The 22,683-nt window shown below is 46.6% G+C and overlaps 1 protein-coding gene across 1 annotated transcript; it reads left to right on the top strand.

The window, feature by feature from the left end:
• The first annotated feature begins 9,603 nt into the window (after window positions 1-9,603).
• Window positions 9,604-21,313, top strand: KLF15 (KLF transcription factor 15). Its single transcript, XM_079317333.1, has 3 exons — window positions 9,604-9,729; window positions 13,636-14,743; window positions 20,459-21,313. The coding sequence occupies exons 2-3, from the start codon at window positions 13,701-13,703 to the stop codon at window positions 20,625-20,627; spliced, it is 1,212 nt and encodes a 403-aa protein (XP_079173459.1). The 5' UTR covers window positions 9,604-9,729; window positions 13,636-13,700; the 3' UTR covers window positions 20,628-21,313.
• Window positions 21,314-22,683: the final 1,370 nt, after the last annotated feature.

Here is a 22,683-nt window from a genome sequence, read left to right as displayed (position 1 = left end):
AAGGAGTGTTTGACGTTCTCAGTTTTTATATGAATGCCCAGACAGTTCTTAGATTCTTCTTAAAAAGCTGCTGACAGATTAAGAACAGCTCCCAACTTGGTATTTTGGAAATACTGATGTTTTCCAAGTTCTCACTCCAGCAGGAGGAGTTCCAGGGTGCCTGTGGCTGTGCATCCTCTCCTTCACCAGCTCAGGACTGCTGGTGGCAGCTGCTCCCAGGATGTGGCCACATGTAGGGTATGAGCTGGGCAAAGTGAAAAATTAGTAGGAATATTTTTATTGGCTCATGAAATGAAATAACTGTAAGATGTAGAAAGCTATTAAAATATTGCTTGCCTTAAAAAATGGGGGAGATTGATTTTAACATATAGATGCAGACATAAGATATCTTTAAAAATCTGTAACTTTGAGCTGGAAATATGACTGAGACAAGTCTTGAAATGAGATATTTTATTACCAAAGTAATTTTGCTAAAAAGATCCAGAGTTTGCAATTGATTTCATTAGCCTCTTCTAAGCCCACCAGTGAGACCCCTGGTTAGAACTGGTGCTGCTGTGTTGGTTTGCTGTGGGTCCATCAGCAAATTATTGTGAATATAACAGACTTTGCATGCTAAAAGTGAAGGACTTGACATTCCAAAAGCAGCATCCCTTCTGTCTTCTCTGATAGAGAAAACTACTTTATTCCTAGGTGTAAAAGCAAAGCATTTTCCTTGAGTGGCTGTGTTACCAAGGCTGTGAGGAGAAGGGTTGGTGTGGCAATGCTTCCCACTTTGCAGGGCAGAAATGGGCTGGTATTTACCTTGGGGGCTGTGATATTTAGACAGAATTCCAAAGTGAACTACCACAGTGATCTTCCTCTGCCTCTGACAGGTCTGTGTGATCAATGCCTCACTGCAGTGAGAGAGATGCTGCTTGCTGATGACCAGGAGCCCTAATGGATCCAGGGAAACCCAACTGGCTGCAGAAATCCACAGGATGGTCACCATCAAATGCAAGCTTCTCAAAACCACCCAAATGTGGCTTGATCATTGGGGTAAATTTGCTTTAGAGCTGAGGGGAATTGCAGAGTCAGCCTCTGCAGCTGACAGAACCCAGGTCCACTTGGACAAAAACAGGGTGATTTGCAGTGATTTAGAGATCTTTTTTCCCTAGGGAAAAAAAAAAAAAAAAGAAAAAAGAATCAGCCTGTCGTTAAACAGAGGTTGTGGAAGAATTAAACCACTCAATAAGATGTGATGCTCTCCCCAATCCAACGATTGCAGGCTCTTCTCATAAAAGCTGCCACATTCCCTCTGCCTCTAGCACAATTCAGATGTCCTGAGAAAAAGGCCTTCTCATAATATTTTTTCTATATTTTCTTCACCAGGCACTTGAAATTAGTTTGTTCTGTATTGTGCTTTGCCAAGATTATTATCCCTCAGGAACAGGAGGTGAAACCGCAGAGCGAGGAGATGAGGTGAGTCACTTCTGGCCATATAGACATTTAAATAGTTGCAGAATTGAGAAGGGACATATTTTTCCTCTCAAGCAGTGTTTGTGGGGAAAAAAATATATGCCAGTAATCTGAATTTAGCTCTCCATTATTGCTTGTAACACCAGCAGGGGTAAATACTTTGCTCACAAACACCTACAGAATAAGAAAATGGGCATCTTTAGATTGCAGGATATGTAATTAATCTTCTCCCAAACTTTTAGACAATATAAGATGGATGTGAATGGAAACACTATTATCACATCTGTATTTTGAAACAGAATAATCCAGGTCCCAGTCAGTGGTTTTTCATTGCTTACATTGCTACCAAGAACCCACTAGATGAGAAAATTGAAGATTGCATCACAATGGATAATTTTTGATATGAGCGATCCAGTTGCTTGGGGTTTTTTGTCTGTTTTTTATTATTAATTATTCTGCTGAGAATATCTGCCCTGAGATAAACAAAGCAGTCAGCTCTCAACAGCAGCAAAATAAATCTCAGTCCAGGGCAACACAAATTGGGGAGAAGCTCTGGAGAGTGGTACTATTTGAAATAAGATTGAGGAAATATTTTAGAAGCTTGCATAGAAGAGCAGAGTTTTGCCAGCTATCACAATTGGACTTCAGAGTAACTGCTGAGTGGGTAATTAGTCCCATGGGAACACAGGAGTCTGGATAAATGTAAAAAGGAACAAGAGGGGGGAAAAAAAACGTATGAAGAATTAACTTTGGAAAACAAGCTAGAACATTAGTCACAGGAGAGATATAACTCAACTTCCATTTAACATTTATTTCTGTGATGAACAGAAACATTGTTTTTAACCCTATATTGAAGCAGGAAATACAAATCTCACTTTTTAAGACAGCTGGAACTACTTTATTGAAGTTCACCTCTTTGATTAGAGGGTGAAGGGGAGGGTAAAGAGGTGTTAAAAGTACTGCAAACCCAGCAAACAAGGCTTATGTGTGGGTGGAGCTGGGAAAAAAACAGTCGTGGAACTGCTCAAGATACTAGGTGGGGTCTGTTTTGCTCTCAGAGACTCCCCCATTATGAAGACAGAGCAGTTAGTCAAGGTTAGTCAAGGCTCAGAGCCTGTCTGCAGCACTGGCTTGAGAGCACCCCGGCTGGAAGGAGGTGATTTACCTACCAACATGCCAGAGATACCTCTTTGCATAACTCTTTGCTGGGTTTAGAAAGTCCTGGTGAAACACAACTACAAAGCAATCTTGGAGCATGTGAGGCACTTGTGAGGTTATCTAGTGCCCGTGTGGTTGGTTCTGCCATTCCAGAGCTCCTGATCCATAGTTCTGTGCTGTAACTCCTGAACCAGAGACTTATTTATAGAGTTTCTGCATTTGGCTTTTGTGGTTCGTTGCTCCCATTATTATCTCAACAGCAGGGATTTGCTAATCAGTCCTTTGTAGGACAGGACTAGTATTGCTTTGGCTGTTTGATGTTTGGAAAAAAGAAGAATGTAATTCTAGTGTCTCTGGAGAAGCAGGAAGCTTTGCAAAATCTCCAAATGGGTCTGGGTGTGAATGTATGTAAATGGGTCATATCCACTGAACTGTGTGCCTGGAGCAGTAACAGGAGCACCACAGCTGAAGGCTCAGGACCAGGCACCAGACCTGGATCTTCCTGATTTTGAGGACTTCCCTGCTTTCTCTGCTCTACAGCCTCCAAGGAGGCTGAGCTGGCTCCGTGAGCTGGCTCTGGCCGAGGGATGGGCTCCCAGCTGCTCTGCACTGGTGCCCACAGCAGCTCTGTCTGCTGCATGGTGCTGCATTTCTGACCTGCTGCTGCTCCTGTGTGACCCGAGCCAAGGTCGCTGTGTTTGCATGTAGGCTTTGTGTTTGCTATTTCGGGTGAGCGAGGCTCTGAATGCCCTCGGTTGAGTCACTCTCACTGTTTCCCAACTCAGTGCAAATGGCCAGACAGGCAGGCAGCTCTTCCTTGAAGACATCCACATTCTCCAGAGGTGTGCCAGTGTCTGGCAGACGTGGTGTTGGCAATCACGGTGGACACAGCATGGTCAGAGTTGTTCAGTTCTGTAAACACAGTCTTCAAAACCACATCTCCTCTCACAGCTCCTGCAGCCACCGCTCAAGGATCCTGCACAAACACACCAGCCCTGGCGTATTCCTTCCAGGAGAGGGCAGGGGAACACAGTTTATGGCAGATCCACTCCTGAGCTGGAGCCAGCATCCATCCAACCCCAGACCTTCCTCTACGTCTTTTCAGTATATTTTGCTTTCCTAAACTGGGATGAGCAGAAGTGGGTTGTGAATCTCCTCCAGGTGAGTCAGTGGGTTTTGTCCCATTTACAGACCTGCCTGTCCCTGAGTCACTCTCGGGAGGGATGGGCTTGGTCTGGGCTGTGTCCCTTGCTCTGAACCCTTTGCAATGTGTGTTCCATGGGCTGCTGGGCAGCTTCAGGATCAGGGTTGGGGAGCCGAGCCCCAGTCCTTGTGCTCCACCTCGCCACAAGGCAGGGGAGGCAGTGATGGGGTAACCTGTGCATCACACACAGAACACTCCTGTCCCTGCAGAGCCTGGTCTGATTCCCTCGGATGTCAGCAGGACCAGCTCAGCTCTTTTGCCAGATTAAAGTGCAGGGGTTGCACATGGAAATCCCAAGTTGGAGCTGGACCCAGCTAAAGATGCCCTTGAGAAATACAGCCAAAAGGTCAGCTAATATTTTCTATTTCAGTATATTAATGAACAGAATGTTTGGGAGAAAATCAGAAACTCTCCCTGGGTCCCCCCACTGTCTTTAATAGTCAAAAGCATAATAGCATAAAAAATCCTAAATTGAGTTTCTTCCAATTCATCTCCCCCTGGACCTATGATTCTGACTTGAAAAGACAGTATAATTTCCAAACCAGTGGAGGAAAGAAAAAACCCCAAAATCAATAAACTGTTGGCCCTGCAGCACAGATGCCCTGGCAAGGCCAGAGAAATTAAGTCCTGAGATCGCTGTTGCTGTTTCCACCTTGTCCTGCAGAGACACAGCCAGGGATAAACATATTCTTTGTGTCAATATTTCTGTAGTACGAGAGAACTTACAGTCCTTATCTGTGAGTGTCAAGGACTGCTCAGTTAACGTGATCATAACATTACTGCAGAGTCTGACAGGCTTTTTTGTTCCCTCTGTCCCCATGTAACTGTTATGGGGCTGAAAGCCCAGTAGAACTCAGCTGGATGTGACCATAGGCTTTGTGGCACATGGAAAGGAGACTAATTGAAAAAAAACTGAAAAAAAAACCCAAATAACACACAAAACCAACAAGTAGAATTTGAACTTCCTTTTTATTTTTTTTTTTTACTCTGTTTGATTATTTTTGATTTTTTTTATTGGAAAAAGATCAACCTTGATTTGTAAATCAGATGGAAATGTGTGAATAATCGATTCAGCCTGACTAACCCTTGTTTTGTCAGGTGGCTGGTTGGCTCATCAGATTACTAATAGTTGGTTGCAGCAGTAAATGGGAAATAGCAAGGGCTGGGGCAGAAATATCACAGGTGATCTCTAAAGACAGCTCTCCCAGTGTGACACAATCCCTCTTTTTGCTTGTCCATGAAGTTCAAACACTTTCCCTTCAAGTCCCTTGAAAAATGAGAAATAATTTGTAACACAGAACTGTGCAAGCAACACACAAAAGAGGAGAAAATCCGAGGCAGGAAAATTACCTCTGTGGAGCAGGTATGGAAAGGCAGAGTATGAGCAGAGCCAGACAATTCTTAGGTGTAAAATGTCAAGTGTGGTGTGGAGGAACCCCTTGCTGCCTTTCCCACCTTTAATGTCTCTGTGCTGTGTGGCACAGAACAGCTCATTAATAGCTCAGCCTATGGCTCCTCTTTAACTTTATAAAGCATGGCAATTATTATCTTCAGGAAAATATTTAAAAGCTTGAGTGCTGAGCTTTCCTAACTAGATCTTTAGCACACAGCCATAAGACAAAAGCCAGTTAAAAAGACTCTGTGTTATCCCCAGTGTTTGACTGGGCTGTGCTAATACCAGAAAGGATGTCTGAGCAGGGCAATCAGTTTTACTGCAGTTCTCTCCTGAAAGGTAGCAAAAGAGAGAATAGAAAATGCCCAAATAATTTCAAGGGACAGAAGTAACAGTAGATTTTCAAAGAAGTTGTTGAAGGAGTGAAAAAAGGGAAGGAAATCTCTTAGTGATGCACAAAAAGGATGGGTTAGGAAAATCCAGATGTATTTCATAGCATGGAATGAGGGCTCAGTTGTGCTGCAGTACCAAATGAAGGACACTGATGTGACATCAGTCAGAGATGCACAAAAATTCATTCCCAAAATCTTGTCCCAGCTCAACAGCCATTGCTGGTTCTCATGAAAAGTTGGCAGAAAGAAGGGATCAAAAGTAATTATATTTGTCTAGATCTGTGCATTTCCCCTGCTGTTAATAAAAGCTTGTAGTGTTTCCAAAGCCATGAGCAAAACTTAGATGTGTGTCAGCTTGCTTTCACTGTCATGGGGCTCAGAAGAATTAACCAGCTCACAGCTGGAGAAGTGCACTCAGAGATCACGGAGGGATGGAAAAGTGGCTGAGTCAGCTCAGAGGCTGCCACCTGCAGCTTATCTTCAGTTTTGGGTTTAAGCTCCAAAATGTGCCTGCAGATCTCAAAACCACATCTGCAGCTCAAGGCACTCTCATGGATAACATGGACTCATGGATAACAAAATATGGTCTAGCTAAGAAAGGAAATTTGTCTGTTAAAATCTTTGCTCAGGAAAAATGCTGTAATGGATGAAGCTGTGGGGATATTTCAGCAAGGACAAGCCGAGATTAGCATTCTAGGAGGCAGTGACTTTTGTGCATTTTCCAATTACTCTCTGTTGTAAGGTGTCAGGTTAGTGCTGTAGTGAGGCATCAGAACTTGTGCCATTGTATATCCTGTTTGTTTGATTTTAACTTGCCCTTTGTCTCTGTCTAGAGATTTTGCCTGGGCAGAAAAAGAGGGTTTTGGATATTTGTGCAGGGTGTACTGATGTCCAACAGCCTGGTCAGGGCAGCAATTTCTGCAAGACTTCTGGACACCCAGGAATGCTGAAGGCACAGGCACTGAGCCTGCACACAAGGGCTGTGCTGAAATTTCCCATGGATTCTGTGTGCACAGCCAAGGGGATCTGGAATATGCACAAGGTTTGGTGCATCCACAACTGGTCACTTTGTGACTGAGCTTGGTCAGGCTCATTCTGTGTGCTCTGAACCTGCTTCCCAGGCACTGTGCACTGCCTGCCTGCATTTCTAATATGGTTTGCTTTTTGTTTTTTCCCCACGGGGTAATCTCAGGAACAAATACAGATTAGTTACACTTTCCTGATATTTTCCATTGCTTTCACCTCACAGCAGAAAGGCTGAGATGCTCACTAGGGTTCTTCAGATATGAAAAGGTATCAGATCTCTCCTCCATCAGGACATGCAGCCACGCAGGGGCAAGTGCAGGCACAAGGGATGGTGGCTGTGCCCCCCTCCCACAGCAGCACATTCTGGGATCTGCTTGAGCCCACTGAAAACTTCTCACCTTCCTTTCTCCAGCCTCAGACACAGCCAAGAGTGCAGCCCTGCAGCTGCACCCTGGGCAAAGGGTCCAGCCTGCAGTGCTGCTTTTAGGGAAGTGAAAAGCTTGTGGGCCCAGCAAAACGGATGAAACTTGAAAAGCAGAACGGGGAAAACACCTTTAATTCCACGTAAGGTAAATATGGGACTTCATCTCCAGCAATTTACACAAAGTTCAGAACTACTGTGGCTAAAATGTGAAGACATTGCCTTTTGCAAGTGGAAAAATGCAATTTAGAGAAATTCCTAACACATCCCAGTGCTTTGGTAGATTATAAAGGTGATAGAATTAAGATTGCAACTTTTGGTTGTTTTCATGTTAAAGGTACTACAAGGGAATTTTGTATATGTACAGCCAACAGTTTAAATTCCATTAAAGCCTAGCCTTGAGGGCTTAGACTTTAGCTGTATCTAAATTTCATGTCCTTTGCATTGCTAAATCACACTAAACTTCACCTACACAGGAAACAAAGGGGCTTTAATTGAGGAAAAGCAGTAAATCAAGGTTTGCCAAGCATCTATTTTGGGTAAAAATATTTAAGGCCAACATTTTTACCAACGCAATCCCTTTTACGTCAGTGAAGTTACACTAATGCAGAATTTGGCCCTGATGTATTTGTATAAATATAGTATCTAGAATTTTGATGAGCATGTATTCATGCATTATTCATGGAGACAATGTGGAGAGGAAGAACGAGGTCTGTGCATGACAGCAGAGTCCTGAGCACCCCCAGGTCCTTTGGCTGTCCCCAGGGGGATGAAGGAGCACCTGTAGGGTCACCCCTGTGCTGCTGCCCAGCCAGGACTTGTTGATGTGGAATGTCCTCTTGGGAAGAGATGGGCTCATGTTTGCCAGGCTGTGGGATGTGTTACTGGCAACTCTGAAGAAATGCAGATGGAGGATATTTTTGCGAGTTTAAATCGAGCTGGATTTGGAAAGAAATGAGGCTACATCCTGGTTCTTCCACAGACCTTTTGTTTGATCCTCTGTGCCTCAGTTTTCCCATAAAATGAGAATAGTGCTTCATTTTCCCTGCAGGACAGCAAGGCCTACTGTGGGGAGAAGGAATGGAGTGCTGTCCCATGTGCTCTCAAAACAGGGTGCACAGACCTGTTGTCATAGGACTGCACTCTGATATCCCAGGCTGCACCTTCCCAAGAAATCTAGAAAAGGGAAGAACTGAATTTGAAAAACCACTGGTTAGCAGAAAAATGCTCAGTGACTGCTGCTGCAGCTGGCCCCACTATGAGCTTCCTCTGCAGGAGCTGAACATAGATCCTGATCCATACCACGTACTGCCTATAGTGTGTTCGTGTATATATGTATGTATATGCATATATATATAAAAATCATTGTGTGTGTTTATATGAAAAACTACAGTGCTGTCTGTAGTAACACTGGTGTGTGCGTGTGGGACACACATCCCAATACTTTCTAACATGCTGGAAATGCCCCCATCAAGCTTTGGCAGGCAGGAAGGGGGCAGGTGTGCAGGTGTGGGGCAGGAGGGACTGGCTTCTCTCCAGGAGATGTCCAGGGGCTTGCACATGTACAGGCTCACAGAACAGTGTGGCTTGCAAGGGACATGAACAGGCCACCTAGGCCAACTCCCTGCAGGGAGCAGTGACGTTTTCAACCCGATCAAATTGCTCAGAGCCCTGTCCAACCTGACCTGGAATGTTTCCAGGGACGGGGCATCAACCAGCTCCCCGAGCAACCTGTTCCGGTGTTTCATCACCCTCATTGTAAAACATTCTTCCTATAGACCGAATCCAAACCAACCTCCTTTCAGTTTAAAACCATTGCCCCTCATCCTGTGGCCACAGGTCCGGATGGACACCCAGTCCCAGGACAGCTCCCTCCCAAGACGGCGCATCCCAGTTCTCCCACTCCATCCTGGCCGCTCCTCGCCTCCATCCCCGACAGTTCTCTCCCTCCATCCCCGACAGGTCTCTCCCTCCATCCCCGACAGTTCTCTCCCTCCATCCCCGACAGGTCTCTCCCTCCATCCCCGACAGGTCTCTCCCTCCATCCCCGCCGATCTCCCCCTCCATCCCGCCGTCCCCTCCATCCCGGCCGATCCCCCTCCATCCCACCATTCCCCTCCATCCCACCATTCCCCTCCATCCCGCGGTTCTCCCCCTCCATCCCGCCGTCCCCTCCATCCCGGCCGATCCCCCTCCATCCCACCATTCCCCTCCATCCCGCGTCCCCTCCTCCCGGGCGCGGCACCGCCCCGGGGCCGGGCGCGGCTCCCATTGAGGCCGGTGCCGGGCCGGCCCCCGCCGCGGCGGGGCCAATGGTGGCGGCGGACGCGGTCGAGCCTCTCCCGGGCCTCCCCCGGCGCGGCCGGGCCCGTCATGTGAGGGTTTATAGGGATATAGTACTACGGGCCGGGGCCGCGCTCCCAGCCCGCGCCCGCCTCCCGGGGGAGCTGCGCCCGCCTCCGCTCCCTGCGCCGCTCCTGCCTCCGCGGGCTCTGCTCGGCTTCAGTCCGGAGTTTCACCGTGCGTGTGTGGCTGCTTAAATTTTTGATTTTTAAAATTATAGATTTTTTTTTTTTTTTTTTGGTGGCTTGGTTGTGTTTGGGTTTTTTTCCCCTCTTCTTGTTTTCGTTGTTGTTGTTGTCGCGTTCTTCTGGTGGCTCGCCGGCTCAAAGGAGTTCAGGTAAGGGCGAGCGGGGGACAGGGGTCGTGTCCCGCCGGCGGAGGTGCCACCAATTTTCCAAAATTTCCGAATTCCGAATTCCATCCCCGGCGGGGCAGCGGCCGGGGCTGGGGAGCTGCTCTCGGGCTGCAGCGGCGCCGTGCGTGGAGTGACAGGCGGCCGGGGGGGTTTATTCCCGATAATCGTGACCACTCTGGTGGAGGGGAGACAGGGAACTCGGGCCCCCAAAGCCTTCTGGAAAGGGATGGAAGGAAAAAACAAATAAAATAAATAGTAATTTAAAAAAAAACCCCTCTACAAATGGAAAAAACAAACAAAACCACGATTAACAAACCCCCAAACAAGCATGTTTTGCATGGAAGCCGGGCTGTGCTCGTGCTGGAGTGGGAATTCCGTGTGAGTGCCCCCAGCAGCCCTTTCCCTGTGCCACGCGTTTTTTCGGGGCACCCTTCGCTGCCGGCGCTCCGAGCCAGCGGGATGCGCTCCGGCTGCCTGTGCCCGCTGCAGGTGAAGCGCTTCCCCTTGTGGAAGGCAAAGTTTGGGGCTGCAGCGGCTGAGTTTTCAGACAAGAAAGCTTTGGGAATGTTTCTGCAGTTTCCCAGGAGCAACGGGTTTGGAAAAAACAAACCTGAACACCCCACTGTGTCCGGGGAGCAGCACAGCCACCTTGCGGAAGAGATGAGAGCAAATGTGTTTACTCCTGGATCACGGCTTCTTTTTTTTTTTTTTTTTTTTTTTTTTTTTTCCTTTTCCCCTGCATTTCTCTTTTAATTTCTTAGCAACTCTGGGTCTGCTTCATTGCCTTGTTTATGGCTCTATCTGTGGAGCAGAAGTCAGCCTGAACAGATTTAAAACCTGCTAGGGAACAAGAGAAAACCCTGAAGAGATTAGTCTTAAACTAGAAAAAGCTGTGGCAGTAAACATAGGAATGACTGTCAGCATCTCATATATGCTGCGTGATCAGTTGTGCTGGGCTGACTGTCCAGAAGTGACAGGCTGGGAAATGCATCCCCGTGCTTCAGCAAGTTCCCAGGACTTTACATTTTAATGCTGCTCTGCGTCAAAACATGTCTTCTCTGGTTTGCTTTTTGTCATTTTTTTTTCTTTTTTTTTTTTTTAGCTGCCAATTAGGTTTTAAACAGAACAACATGTTTTTGGCAGAAAGATCATCATAACAACCCAGGGAACTCTTAAAAAAAAAAAAAAAGTTGGAGACGGTGGTGCTGCCGAACAGCTGCTGTATTTCACTGCAGAAGTGCTGTTTGCAATGGCTCAGGCACTGTGCTCTCGCTATAGGTGCTTACATTTCTAACGTGTTTTCAACGTTCCTAGAGATGAAAGTGTGTTATGGAAACAGCATCATTAGTTTTCACAGCCTTCACAGCCCCGGCTTTTTTTGGTTTTGTTTACTAATCTTCTGGGTTTGGCTGTGTCTTCAGGCAAAGTAATGATGAAAGCTTTTTGGTTGTTAGCCTGGCCTTTAGGAGAAAAATATAGCCAGGGCTCGATCCTGCATTCCAGGCATTCTCCAAAATCTTCTTGGCTGTTCTGCAAGCTTTGAGAGTGCACAGAAAGCAGAACTGGCCCGTAATGTGCCTGGATCTATTTGGCTCTGACAGTCCCCTCTTAAAAAGCCTCTGGTTACATCGAGTGACATTGTTCCTTGTCAAAAGAGATGGGAAACAAGCCTGCTGGCTGTTTTCTGCTGAGGTAACTGGCCCACAGCAGTTGCTAGGGGTTCATTGTTGTTTCCCCCCCCCCCCTCGTTTAAGTCCTTATTCAAATTACAGTTTAGTTCTCTTTCCAGGGAAACACATGGATATTTTGATATGTGGCTTCCCAGCTCTTGCAGGCATTTAAAAAACCTCGAACATTTTAATTTTTTTTTTTTTAAGAAGTTCACCAACTGCTTTTGGTGCACGCAGAGCACGCCAGCTTTTCTTAGAAAAGCACATGTTGCAGTCCAGATTTCCCTCCCAGCTCCATTCCTCAGAAGTTTAAGCTAGAATAATACAGATCAGAAACCATCTGAGGGCAAGTCTTCCTTTCTGCCCTGTATTTCTCAAGGCACTCACCAGTTTTTTGTGCAAGACAGAAAAAAATCAAGTTTAGGTGAATTCTTACCAGATGTCAATACTAATTTGTCAGAAGCAGATGGTGCTTTCTGTTTCAAAACTGGAATAGCTCAGCTATGAGATTTGTGCTGGGGGAACTTTCCATCAGCACAGAGATTTTTAAAAAAAAAAAGTGTGTTAGAAATAGTTCAGCTTTTCTGACTCTTTGTTTTACTACGGGACGTGATTATAAGCTAAGGTCACAAAACAGAGCCACTAACCTCAGTTTGAACTTCCTTGTGCTCAGCACATGTAGGCATTTCATTATTGGTTCAGAGGCACAGCTGACTGACAGGACACACAGAACAGGAAAATGTGCAATCTTACTTTTAGGTCTTTCTTTCAACCCGTCTGTGTTTCCTCCACGTGTCTATGAAGGAGGAAACATATCTTTAAGAAATATGGCTTTCCCCCCCTCTTCCTGTGAAATATGGATGCTGCCAATGGGACAGAGTTCTATAAGGGTGTTGTGTAAAATACCTCGCTGCAGCACTGAGCATTCAGACACCTTTTGATTTTTCTCCAGAGAAGGAAAAACAGGGCAAATTTTGGAGATGAGGCAGCAAAGATGCTCTGCAGCAGCAGTAACAGCCATCCTCTCGCCTGCACAAAACTGAGAGCTATTGACTATTCATGGCAAAGCGTGCAGAGAGCGGCAGAGCCTGTGGAAAATGACAGCGTGTAACAAGATTGACTGGCATTTCCTTCACGCTGGGTCACATGCCTCCCAATTCACACACAGCCTCTCCTCTCTCTGGATAGGCTGATCCAATGACTTCTATCTCTGCAGTCCACATACCTTCCACAGAAAGAGTTTCATTATGCACATGTACAGCTCTGTTTCCAATCAGTCACCTTGAGCAATGACTGAGGGCCAGTGTTTGCTCCATCCCGAGCTCTCTGTGTTTGCTCTCTGAGGGGCACAATCTCCGTCCGTAAGCAATTTTTGGTTTTTTCCTCGGGGAGGTGGGGAATAAAAAGAAATATTTGATGTCCCTCCTGCCTCCCCTGGCGCCTTTCTAGGAAGTGTCTTGTCTTAGCTGATGAAGCAAGGGGCAATTTTCCGGAGAGAGCAGCGTGGAGCAGAGGGGTGAAAGCAGCCACCAGCTGGCAGCCGGGCCATGGTAATTAGCTCAGTGCAGTGCCAGCCTTATTAAGGACAGTGCAGGTGATGATGACGTTGGCACACTGATTCATTATATCTGGAGGGGAAAATCCGCCTTGTAAATGCTGAAGCACAGTAAATATTTTTGGCTCCTGCCAGATTGATCCTTGCGTTATGCTGAACAGTCTATATTTGTAGAACTGAAGAAGTTAAAAATAAGGTTGGTGGAAAGCTACAAGATAGGGAAAGGATTTGCATTTTATGACCACCAGCAATAAACTTTTTTTATTTGTTTCTTTTCGGTGGTAAAAATTTCAACACTTTATTTTTTTCTTCCCATTCCCTTCTTTGGCTCTGGATTTCACTGCTAGGTGAAAGCTCGTTATTTAGTTTCTCTTGCCGGTAATATTCTGTAAGGGAGCTGTAAATCTGGAGCACACACGGTTGGGAAATGATTTCTGACAGCGTTCTTTTGCAAATATGTGGTGCAATCCTGCAAAGCACTTCAGCCCTGACAGTCCTCGGGGGGTGGTGCAGACATATCAAAGCTTGTAGCAGCCTGTGTACCCAGGGAGGCTGGATGCTCTGGCCTTTCCTGTGGGCTAGAGGGCTTTACGAGCTTCAGTTCATGGGGATAAATGATTAAACCAACTTCTGACTGTTGCTGTTTTGTTTTCCTGCACTCAGGCTCTCACCTGAACTTTGGCTGCCTGGTATATGCTGTTGGGATATCCTTAAGAGATCATCCAGGAATGGTGGATCACTTGCTGCCTACTGATGAATCCTTTTCATCCACAAGATCTTCTCTTGGATACTTTGGGGACATGACAGCAGGCGTGAGGTCCTACCAAATGCTGCCCTCTCCCCTGTCAGAAGATGACAGTGACTCGTCCAGCTTTTGTTCTTGTTCCAGCCCTGACTCCCAGGTCCTCAGCTCCAGCTATGGAAGCACATCCAGTGCAGAAAGTCAGGACAGTATCTTAGACTATTTATTATCCCAGGCATCTTTGGGGAACACCACTGCATCATGGTGGGACAAAAGGAGACTTCAGCCAATAGTGAAAGAGGAGTACTTTAGGTTGCCTGAATTTCCTGTGGATATGGAAGACTCAGGACCGTTTCAGCCCACGCTTGAGGAAATTGAGGAGTTTTTGGAGGAGAACATGGACTTGGAGCTCAAAGAAAGACCTAAAAGCGAGACCAAGGACTTGAGAGCTTGCAGCCAGGTTTCTGTGGCTTCGCTGCAGCAAAAAGACCATATGTTACCCAGTGCTAGTTTAAAAGAGAGTAAAAGTGAACAGTTGACCAGCTCAACAGAAGGTGGCCAAGCTCCAAACGGAGGGATGACCCTGGAGAATGGAATACCGGTTATGCTCCAAATTCAGCCTGTACAGATCAAACAGGAGTCCAACACGAGCCCCAGTTCCCAAGGACCAGCACAGGAGAACATTAAAATTGCACAGCTCCTAGTCAACATCCAAGGACAGACATTTGCCCTTGTGCCTCAGATAGTTCAGTCGTCCAATTTGAACTTGTCCTCTAAGTTTGTCCGCATTGCTCCTGTCCCCATTGCTGCCAAGCCCATTGGGCCAGGGGGCATGATCCAGGGGCAGACAGGAATCATCATGGGTCAGAAATTTCAAAAGAACCCCGCAGCCGAACTCATTAAAATGCATAAGTGTTCTTTTCCTGGTTGCACCAAGATGTACACGAAAAGCAGCCATTTGAAAGCCCACCTGAGGAGGCACACAGGAGAAAAGCCATTTGCCTGCACGTGGCCAGGCTGTGGATGGAGGTCAGTATCAGGGTGCAGCTCTGTCCAATCCCCCTTCCCCTGTTTGACCTAACTTGCTGAGCAAGTAGGTTTGTACTCTGATTTATAAATTGTTTGTATTGCCAGAACTTGTTTGGTTGGTTTGACAACGAAGACCTTTTTTCTTCCTGTTAGGTAACCCAGGGGTTCTGATAAATTAAATAGCACAGCATCACCTGCTGGCACCAGCAGTTTTAGTGTCTTAAAAAATGTAAAAGTAACCCATCATAATTTATATTTCATTCTAGAGGGTCAGATTAAGCTTGTTACCACAGGTAAGACCTGGTGTTTGCATTGGTGTGGCAGCAGCACAGCAGCCCCAGCAGACCCGTGGCTGGCACCAGCTGGAGGGTTTAGGGCAGAATTGCTGTGCACAGCCCTGTGTGGGACTAAATGTGGTCAGCGAAGGGCTGTGATAAGCAAATGTGATTAAAAGCAGTATTCTGTGCACTTTCATAGAAAATGTACTCCATCCCACTCCTTCTGAAATTGCTGGCAGTGACACTCTGGCATACTCTGGGTTTTATTCTCTGTCTTGATTCAGAAAAAATGCGTGGGTGCCACTCAAAGTTGCAAAAAAGCTGTCAGATGTAACAACATAACCAGAAGGCTGAGGTGGAGTTAAGCATTGCCTGAATGAAAGCTTGCAGGTTTGATTGAAAAAAAGTTTTGCAGAGGGATTTTTTTAATATTTTATTTTATTCCCATATGACTTGAAAAATTTAGTCTTTTTAAAAAACATCAAATTTTAATTTTAAGGAACCTTTGACAGGTGCCTTCCTCCCTCTTTCCAGTTAGTTGTATTTCTGGCTTCCCTGCTGACAAGTGCTAATATACAGCACCACAACGATGGGAGAAAATATAATCTTAACTACCTTGTTAAATTAAACTGAATTTCCTGAAAATAGTACGCTGCAGAGCTTCAGTGAGCAATGTCTAATGAGAAAATGGGTTGTGATCATGGGCAACAGATGAGGTAAAAAGTAACAGGAGAGTGTTGTGTAAAAATGCAAATATGTGAGACTTGCAGCAGTTAGAGATGGCTGGGTTGGTTTGAGGGAAAAGGTCACAGTGGAGCTGAGCCCTCTGTTCCCCAGCTGGACCAGTCTGAAGTTTGCCTCTCAGAGGGCTGAGGAGATCAGATTTTGGTTGCTCTACAAACTGGTGGTGATTTGTTTCCTGCTGCCCTGGCTGCACCTCTCATGAGCTCAGTTTATTGCTCGGGGTGTCCTCTCACCAAAGTTGTGTTTTTCTGCTGATTAGTCCCACAAACTCTGGGCTGGTTGCTCCTGACCTGCAGTACAGGCTCTTGCTGCTTTTTTATTTCATTGCCTGAGTATGTGTGCAGGGGCAGGTGTGCCTGTGGGTGTCAGGTTGGCTTTCCTTGTGCTGGGATGTGAGCACAGCTCTCCTTTTTGTGACAAATGCAGGTGACACCTGAGGGTTTGTCTGAGATTTGTACCAGAGCTCCCAGTGACTTTTGTGGCTCAGGATCAGGAGTCTAGAACATTGCCTGTGGATGACCTTCTCCAGCTCTGTCTTATCACAAAACTGGTGTTCTCCAAGATACAAAACCAAGGGGAACATTCAGGAAAAAAAAAAAGTGATAAAGGATGTTTAAATTTGCAACAGGTGCCTCTCTTCTCAAAGTGTTGCAGTGAATTGTTTACATCAAAAGCAGGATGCTGGTGAGCAGGTCCTGCAACCTGGAGCACCCTGAACTTTTAGCCACCACAACTTTATAAAGATGAGCCCAGCATGAATGAGAAATTAATCACCTGTTGCAAAGTGCTTTTCAAACTCTTTTGCTGTTTGTCTTGTTGAATTTCACAGCCTGGGCTGCAATCCCAATCCCCAAAACCCCCAAACCTTGGAAGGGCTCTGCTCCAAGAGGAGAAGTTGACAGGCAGCAGGAGGGGCTGTGTTTGGGGGGCTGCCTCCTGTGCTCACAGCAATGCTCAGCTCCAGCCTGAGATTGCTGCACATCTCCTGCTGCTCCCACATCAAAGGCCAGACCCAACCAAGCATTGAATTACTCAGTCTCCTTTCATCAATAAACCATGTTTACCTTTTCAGAAGTTCAGTGAGAGCTGTGACTTAAGTCTCACATGACTTAAGTCCAATGCATCTGGCCACTCTGTTTGCTCCCAGGTCTACATAATCTCAGATGAATTTAAGCACTGAAACACTGCTGGGCTCTGCTTTCCCCCTCTTTTCCCTGCATTCTTGTGCTTGTGTATTTATTTTCTCACTGAAGGCACTTAAGAGCTGATCTCACTGGAGATAGTAATTTCAAAACCAAAACAAAGTGTTGCCTAGCACAAAGTGCCTGAGCTTGGTGGGGGAGTTAAAGGTTCCTCAGCTCTCTGTGCAGCCCTTCTATGATGTTTTAAATTCACCAGGGTTGGAGTGTGCACCCAGCAAACCCTTTTGCTAACCCCTAGGATGGCTGGGGACCCCTAGCACCTCTGATGGAGGCTGAACCCTGCTTGCTTATGCCCTTCCTAGGCACGGGGCAAGGGCTGTTTTTGGCACCTGGCAGTGCCCAGTGACCCGTTGTGTTCCCTGGGCGGGTCAGGGCACTGATCTGTGTCGTGCCACCTTCTGCCTCTGGTTAGCCCTGCTCAGGCCAAAGAGCTGAGCCCAGCATCTGTGTTATGGCACAGAGCAGGAGAAGCTCCTGCTCCCCTCCCTGGCACTGCACTATGCAAAGCTGCAGCTGCTGCAAGGCTGGGGATGAGGCAATCTCCTTTAAATGCCCACTGCATCTTCAGGCTGCAGGCTCCAGCGGTGCCAGCATGGGCCTGGTTTGGCAGGGGGGGGTTAAAGGCTTGTGACAGTGTGCCCAGGAGTGTGCCTGGGCCTGAGTGACCATGGGCAGGGCAGGCACCTTGCAGGGGCTTTGCTTGCTGCTGCTGTGCAAGGGGCTGGCAGGTGCACACGAGCTGTGCTGGTTTCTCGTAGGAAAGCTCTGGGGATGGGCAGGAGGGATTGATCCAGAGCCTCCTCTCCACTGTGGAGGAGAGGTACAGCCTGAGTTGGCCTCAGTGGCTGGTGGCCTTGGCAGGGACCAGGAGTACCAGGCTGAAGCTATTGACCTTTCTTGCCCCATGAGCCACACAGGAATGTCCCCATATTGCTGGGAGACACAGGACACGTCCTACACATCAGGGAGCTTGAGGATTTTTCTTCAAGGGAGATAGAGTTACAGTCCCTTGGGGACCTGCCAGATAGAAGGATGAAGAAGGCTCTTTGAGTTGCTATGGGATTTCCCAGATTCCTTTACTTTTACTTTTCCTTTGAAGGAGGAATCCTTCTGGAAATGGCAATGACAGAATAGTGAGGTATTCCTTGGGGCTTCCTCTCCTTTTTTTTTTTAAATTTTTTTTTATTTTTTCTTTCTTTCTTTCCCTTTTGAATTTTGCATTCCACAGTGGATTTTTGTCACTTTTTTGAGGTTGATCTCAGTGCCAGAGTGTGTTGCAGATATTTCACTGCAGAGCCAGACCGCCAGATCCTCCCAGCTTCCCTGTCCTAACCTTTGCGTTGTTTTTTTGTAAACACACAGACAGCTTGAGGTTTATTTCTGTGGGCTCTGTAAGCTGATCTTTCCGTCACTGCTGGGGAACAGTGTTGCAACATTCCTGCCTCTTCAGCTAAGGACATGGTTATGAGGCAGAGTGTATTTTTATCGGATGAACTCATCCAAGCTCATTCCTGACATGTGCCTCCATCTCCCCCACCATCCGTGCAATTCCCCTCGAAATGCACTTGTGAAGCTCTTGGGCAGCATTAGCCAAGTGCTGCTGCACTTCTGGTGCAGATGGTGACCTTAATGACAAGGACATAGGACAGGGCAACCCAGCCACATCTGGTTTTGGCTCTTTGAAGTCTGTATATAAGAGGATGGCTCTTTGCACAAGTGCCTTTCCCTCTCTTCCCCTGGACATGGCACAGGTCTGCTCTGTTCTTTTCTCTGTTCCTTCCCAACACTCAGCCTGCACAGGCAGCATCCTACACTCTCCAGGCTCACTTACCCACAGCCCTACAAGAGCATCCCTGCAGGGGTCTGGCACTGGGACTAGTTCACTGGAGAATCCCTGGCCCTGCTATCCCAGGTCCAGTCTGTGTTTTTGGGAAGTTATGGCTGAAAGGACCAGGGGTATCTGAGAAAGCAAACATGCAAGTAGAAGGCGTGGAGAGAAACTTCTGTCCTAGCCTTTATGAAGAATACTCACCCAGACAAGGAACAAGTTGACAGTTCCATAACAACTGCCTGTTCTTCATGGAGAATTTGACTCTTGTGCCATGAGGATAGCAGAGCTAGGGAAAGAAGAAAAACAAGTGAATAGGTGAAAGAATCTACCCTAGAAATGTCTCTGGGAGAGAAATGTCCACACCATATCTTACCCGTGGTGGGTGCCTGCCTCTGCTTTCCACGGGCTGAGTGCATGGCCAGGCTGAAGAGCTGCAGAACTGAGGAAACCACTACCAGCCTTCCCAGTGCCTATGCCCTGCTCCTCAACTGTTGGCAGGAGATCAGAGCTAATTAAAACCTTTATGTGGAAACTTACTTTTCCTGCATGAGGGATTTATTCATAGGAGCCCAGCAGTCCTGTTTTCTCCCCTTCATAAAAATAGCCTATTTACTCTGTTGGTGATGTGATATTTTGCTCCAGAAAGGCACATTTTTCTACATGTTCTTTCCCTGATTTGTTCAGCTAGTGCCCATGACTTCACTTATTTATTGTAAATAAACAGCTGATACCATTTCTTGCAAGCTCTTTTTCTGTGCTGCTCTTTGTTACTGCTCTGGCAACAAAACACTTAATTGCTCTTTGTCAGGCAGCAATTTTTTTGTACCCATCTGGACAGGGCTGTTTTAGTGTGACATTGTTAATTAACCCTCTGTCTCCCAGTCATATCCAAAGTGGAAATAGAGCCAACCCTGCTCTTAAGACCAAAGGATTAGACCATTTGGGATCAATAAAGCCTGTGGGACACATGGTGGCTATTTGGGGATTTTTCTGTGGAGATGGAAGGTGGAAAATATCTAAAATTCAGAAGACTATGGAATTCAGTTTTGGTAATTAAAGGCTCATTCTTGATTTAATTTACCCATGCTTACTATGCAAATAATTATGCTAATGGCCATTGAGGCCCACCTGAATTTCAGCTGTTGAGATGCTGAGCATCTCTGGTTAATTTAGCCTGCAGGAGCACACACAGAAGCCAATTGTTCATCTGGATCTAATAAGTCATGTTGTAGCTATGGCTGGACATATATCTGGAATCCCTCTCACACTGGGTGCAGTTAGGGGGTGTCTGTTGTGCTCGTGTCAGTGGGAGCTTGAAACAGACCTCACCTGCAGGACAGGGGGTGTCTCTGCTCAAGGAGTCTGTGCTTGGATTTGCAGGAGCCAGGTGGTGGGGATGGCTTTGGAGGGGGCTGCCAGGGGCATTGGGAGCAGTTTGTCCAGCTGTGCCCATGTCATGGGGTCCAGGCAAGGCTGGTACCAACGTGCCCTGAGTGCAGTGACAGGGGGTGAGGTGGGTGGCTGTGTGTTTCCATCACTGCTGTGTGCCCCTTTCACTGCTGGAGTGTCCCAGTGACCTGAGGGGCCATTTGTTCACTTACTGGGAGAGGCTTGGCATTGTAAACCTCACTGATGTGAAAAGGCTTCTCCTCCCTTGCAGGTTCTCCAGGTCAGACGAGCTGTCCCGGCACCGGCGCTCCCACTCAGGGGTCAAACCCTACCAGTGTCCAGTGTGTGAGAAGAAGTTTGCTCGGAGTGACCACTTGTCCAAGCACGTCAAGGTGCACCGCTTCCCGCGCAGCAGCCGCGCCGTGCGCCCCGTCAACTGAGGCTGCTCAGCCCCCGGACAGCACTCTGCTCACTGCATTTCTAGGCATAATTTATTTGTCTCCACACAACAGTCAATGCTGTTACTTGATACCACCATGTTTGAGTGCCCCACGTCCTTCAAAGATGATTTGAGAATGAAGCTCTTTTTGGGTCAGGGGAGCGGGGCGCTTCTTCCTTTTTTTTTTTTTTTTTTTTTTTTTTTCTTTTAAGGATATTATTTCCCTTTCCTTCTATCTGTCTCTCCTTTGCTGCTGCTTCTTTTGGAAATTACAGTGTTTTATTTTTAGCTGTTTTCTGCTGCACAGGAAAATGTAAAAGTTGCTTGCTGCTAGTTAATTATAGCCCTGGCATTCCTGAGGGCTTTGCTCATGTACAGGCCACTCATTGTGAATTTTTATTAAGCTGCTCTATTTGTCCAGTTTGGAAACAGCAAATTCCTTTTGACATGAAAACAACTCCTTTGTTTTTGGGTCGCCTGAGCCAAGGATTTGTAGGGGCTGGCCATAGGAGGAGGAGCAGTGGGAGTTGGGGATGGGGGGAAACAAGGCTTGGAGAGCACTGGAATGTGCCTCCATGCATCTCTGATTTTCCCAGCTCACATTTACCTCTCCCTTGGCTAGGGCTATATATAAATATTTATGTATACATATTCATACATACATACATATATATATATATATATTTAAGCAAAGTCATGTCCCAACAAACCCAGAAGCTCAGGCTGGATGGAATGGCTTGGAGTGCAGCCTCTGGAACTGTGCGTGTGCTCCTGTCCTGTGCTGCTGAGGAGTGGAAGGATGCCCAGGTGCCAGAGGATGCTGCTCTCCTTTGAGGCTGGTTTGCAGCACCCACTGTCTTTACAGAAGAGCTGCTGTCTGCCCACAGAGCAGCACAAAGGTGTTTGTGAGGGCCTGAGCTCTGCTCCTGCCCTCTCTGTGAGCGGGGGGACAAAGCAGAGCCCCAGCCCCAGTGAGCACTGGGCATCCCCACAAGTGAAGCCTGGCTGTTGGAGCCAAGCTCTGTTTGTGCAGGGTGTGTAGGATGTGCCTGTGCCCAGGGAGGGGGCAGGCACCACGAGCTGTGGGACAGCCCTGTGGCACCGAGCTCCAGCCTGATCCTCCCTCCCCACAGCCATGTCAGAGCTCCACGCAGCTGGGGTGGGCCAATGGGTGAGAACAGCAGCCAAAAGAAACAAATTTGTGTGATGGCTGGCTAAGAAGGGAATTTAAGCAAATAATCAGATGGCAGCAGGCAAGTGATTTTATTTGTGTTTCTTCTTGTTTTGTTTTTCCTTTTGAACTCTGGCGATTGTAAAAAGCTTTAGAAGAAAATAGAATTCAGTAATTAGGAATGATTTTATAATGGATGTTGCATTTCCTTTCCATTCGCAGACGGCATCTGTTTGTCTTTTCTGTTGGCAAAATGGGAAGTAGGAAAGTGTGATCCTAGAGCTAGGCAGAGCAGGAGCCCATGCTGTGTGAGAGCAGCAGGTCTGGCTAAAGTGAATGCATTCCTTTTGTCCTCTAGAAATTAATATAATTGAACTATCATCTATTGACTGGTTTATATCACATCCTATGAATGTATGTAAATAAAACTGTACATAGATGCATATCTATATAAAATATCTTTTAATAACGTATCAAATTTGTGTAAATTGGAAACAAAAATACCTATAAAGCCAGTGTAAATAAGTTACAATTCTGTATATTTTCTTTTGTTCTTCATAAAAATATATTTACTTTGACAATAAAATGAAAATGGAAATTTTAAATCCCTCCTTGAAATTATTATTCATTAATTTCCTTAATCGCCAGCTCTGTAATCAGGACAATAGCACTTGAAATTTTGATTCACCTGGATGTAACTTCTCAGGTGCTGTGTAACAGGGAGATGATGATGTATCAGTTCTGAAGTTCCCTTCAGTTTTTCTCATCTCAGAAAGTTCTTGGGAGGTGGGAGATGTCTCAGCTCTCTCCCCACTGGAGCCCTCTCGCCTTGCTTGGCAGCCACGCTGGGACACAAACACCTCCCGTGGCTCCTGACTGCTCTGGA

Source organism: Erithacus rubecula, assembly GCF_903797595.1.
Source record: "Erithacus rubecula genome assembly, chromosome: 13".
Taxonomy (NCBI): domain Eukaryota; kingdom Metazoa; phylum Chordata; class Aves; order Passeriformes; family Muscicapidae; genus Erithacus; species Erithacus rubecula.
Note: the sequence above shows the minus strand (reverse complement) of the source record. Positions and strands in the feature narration are given on the sequence as shown.

Excerpts from the sequence above, each read along its gene's own strand:
- KLF15 (XM_079317333.1), top strand. The coding sequence starts at position 13,701 with ATGGTGGATCACTTGCTGCCTACTGATGAATCCTTTTCATCCACAAGA. Across the intron at positions 14,744-20,458 it reads TGGCCAGGCTGTGGATGGAG|GTTCTCCAGGTCAGACGAGC; the intron begins GTCAGTATCAGG and ends CCTCCCTTGCAG.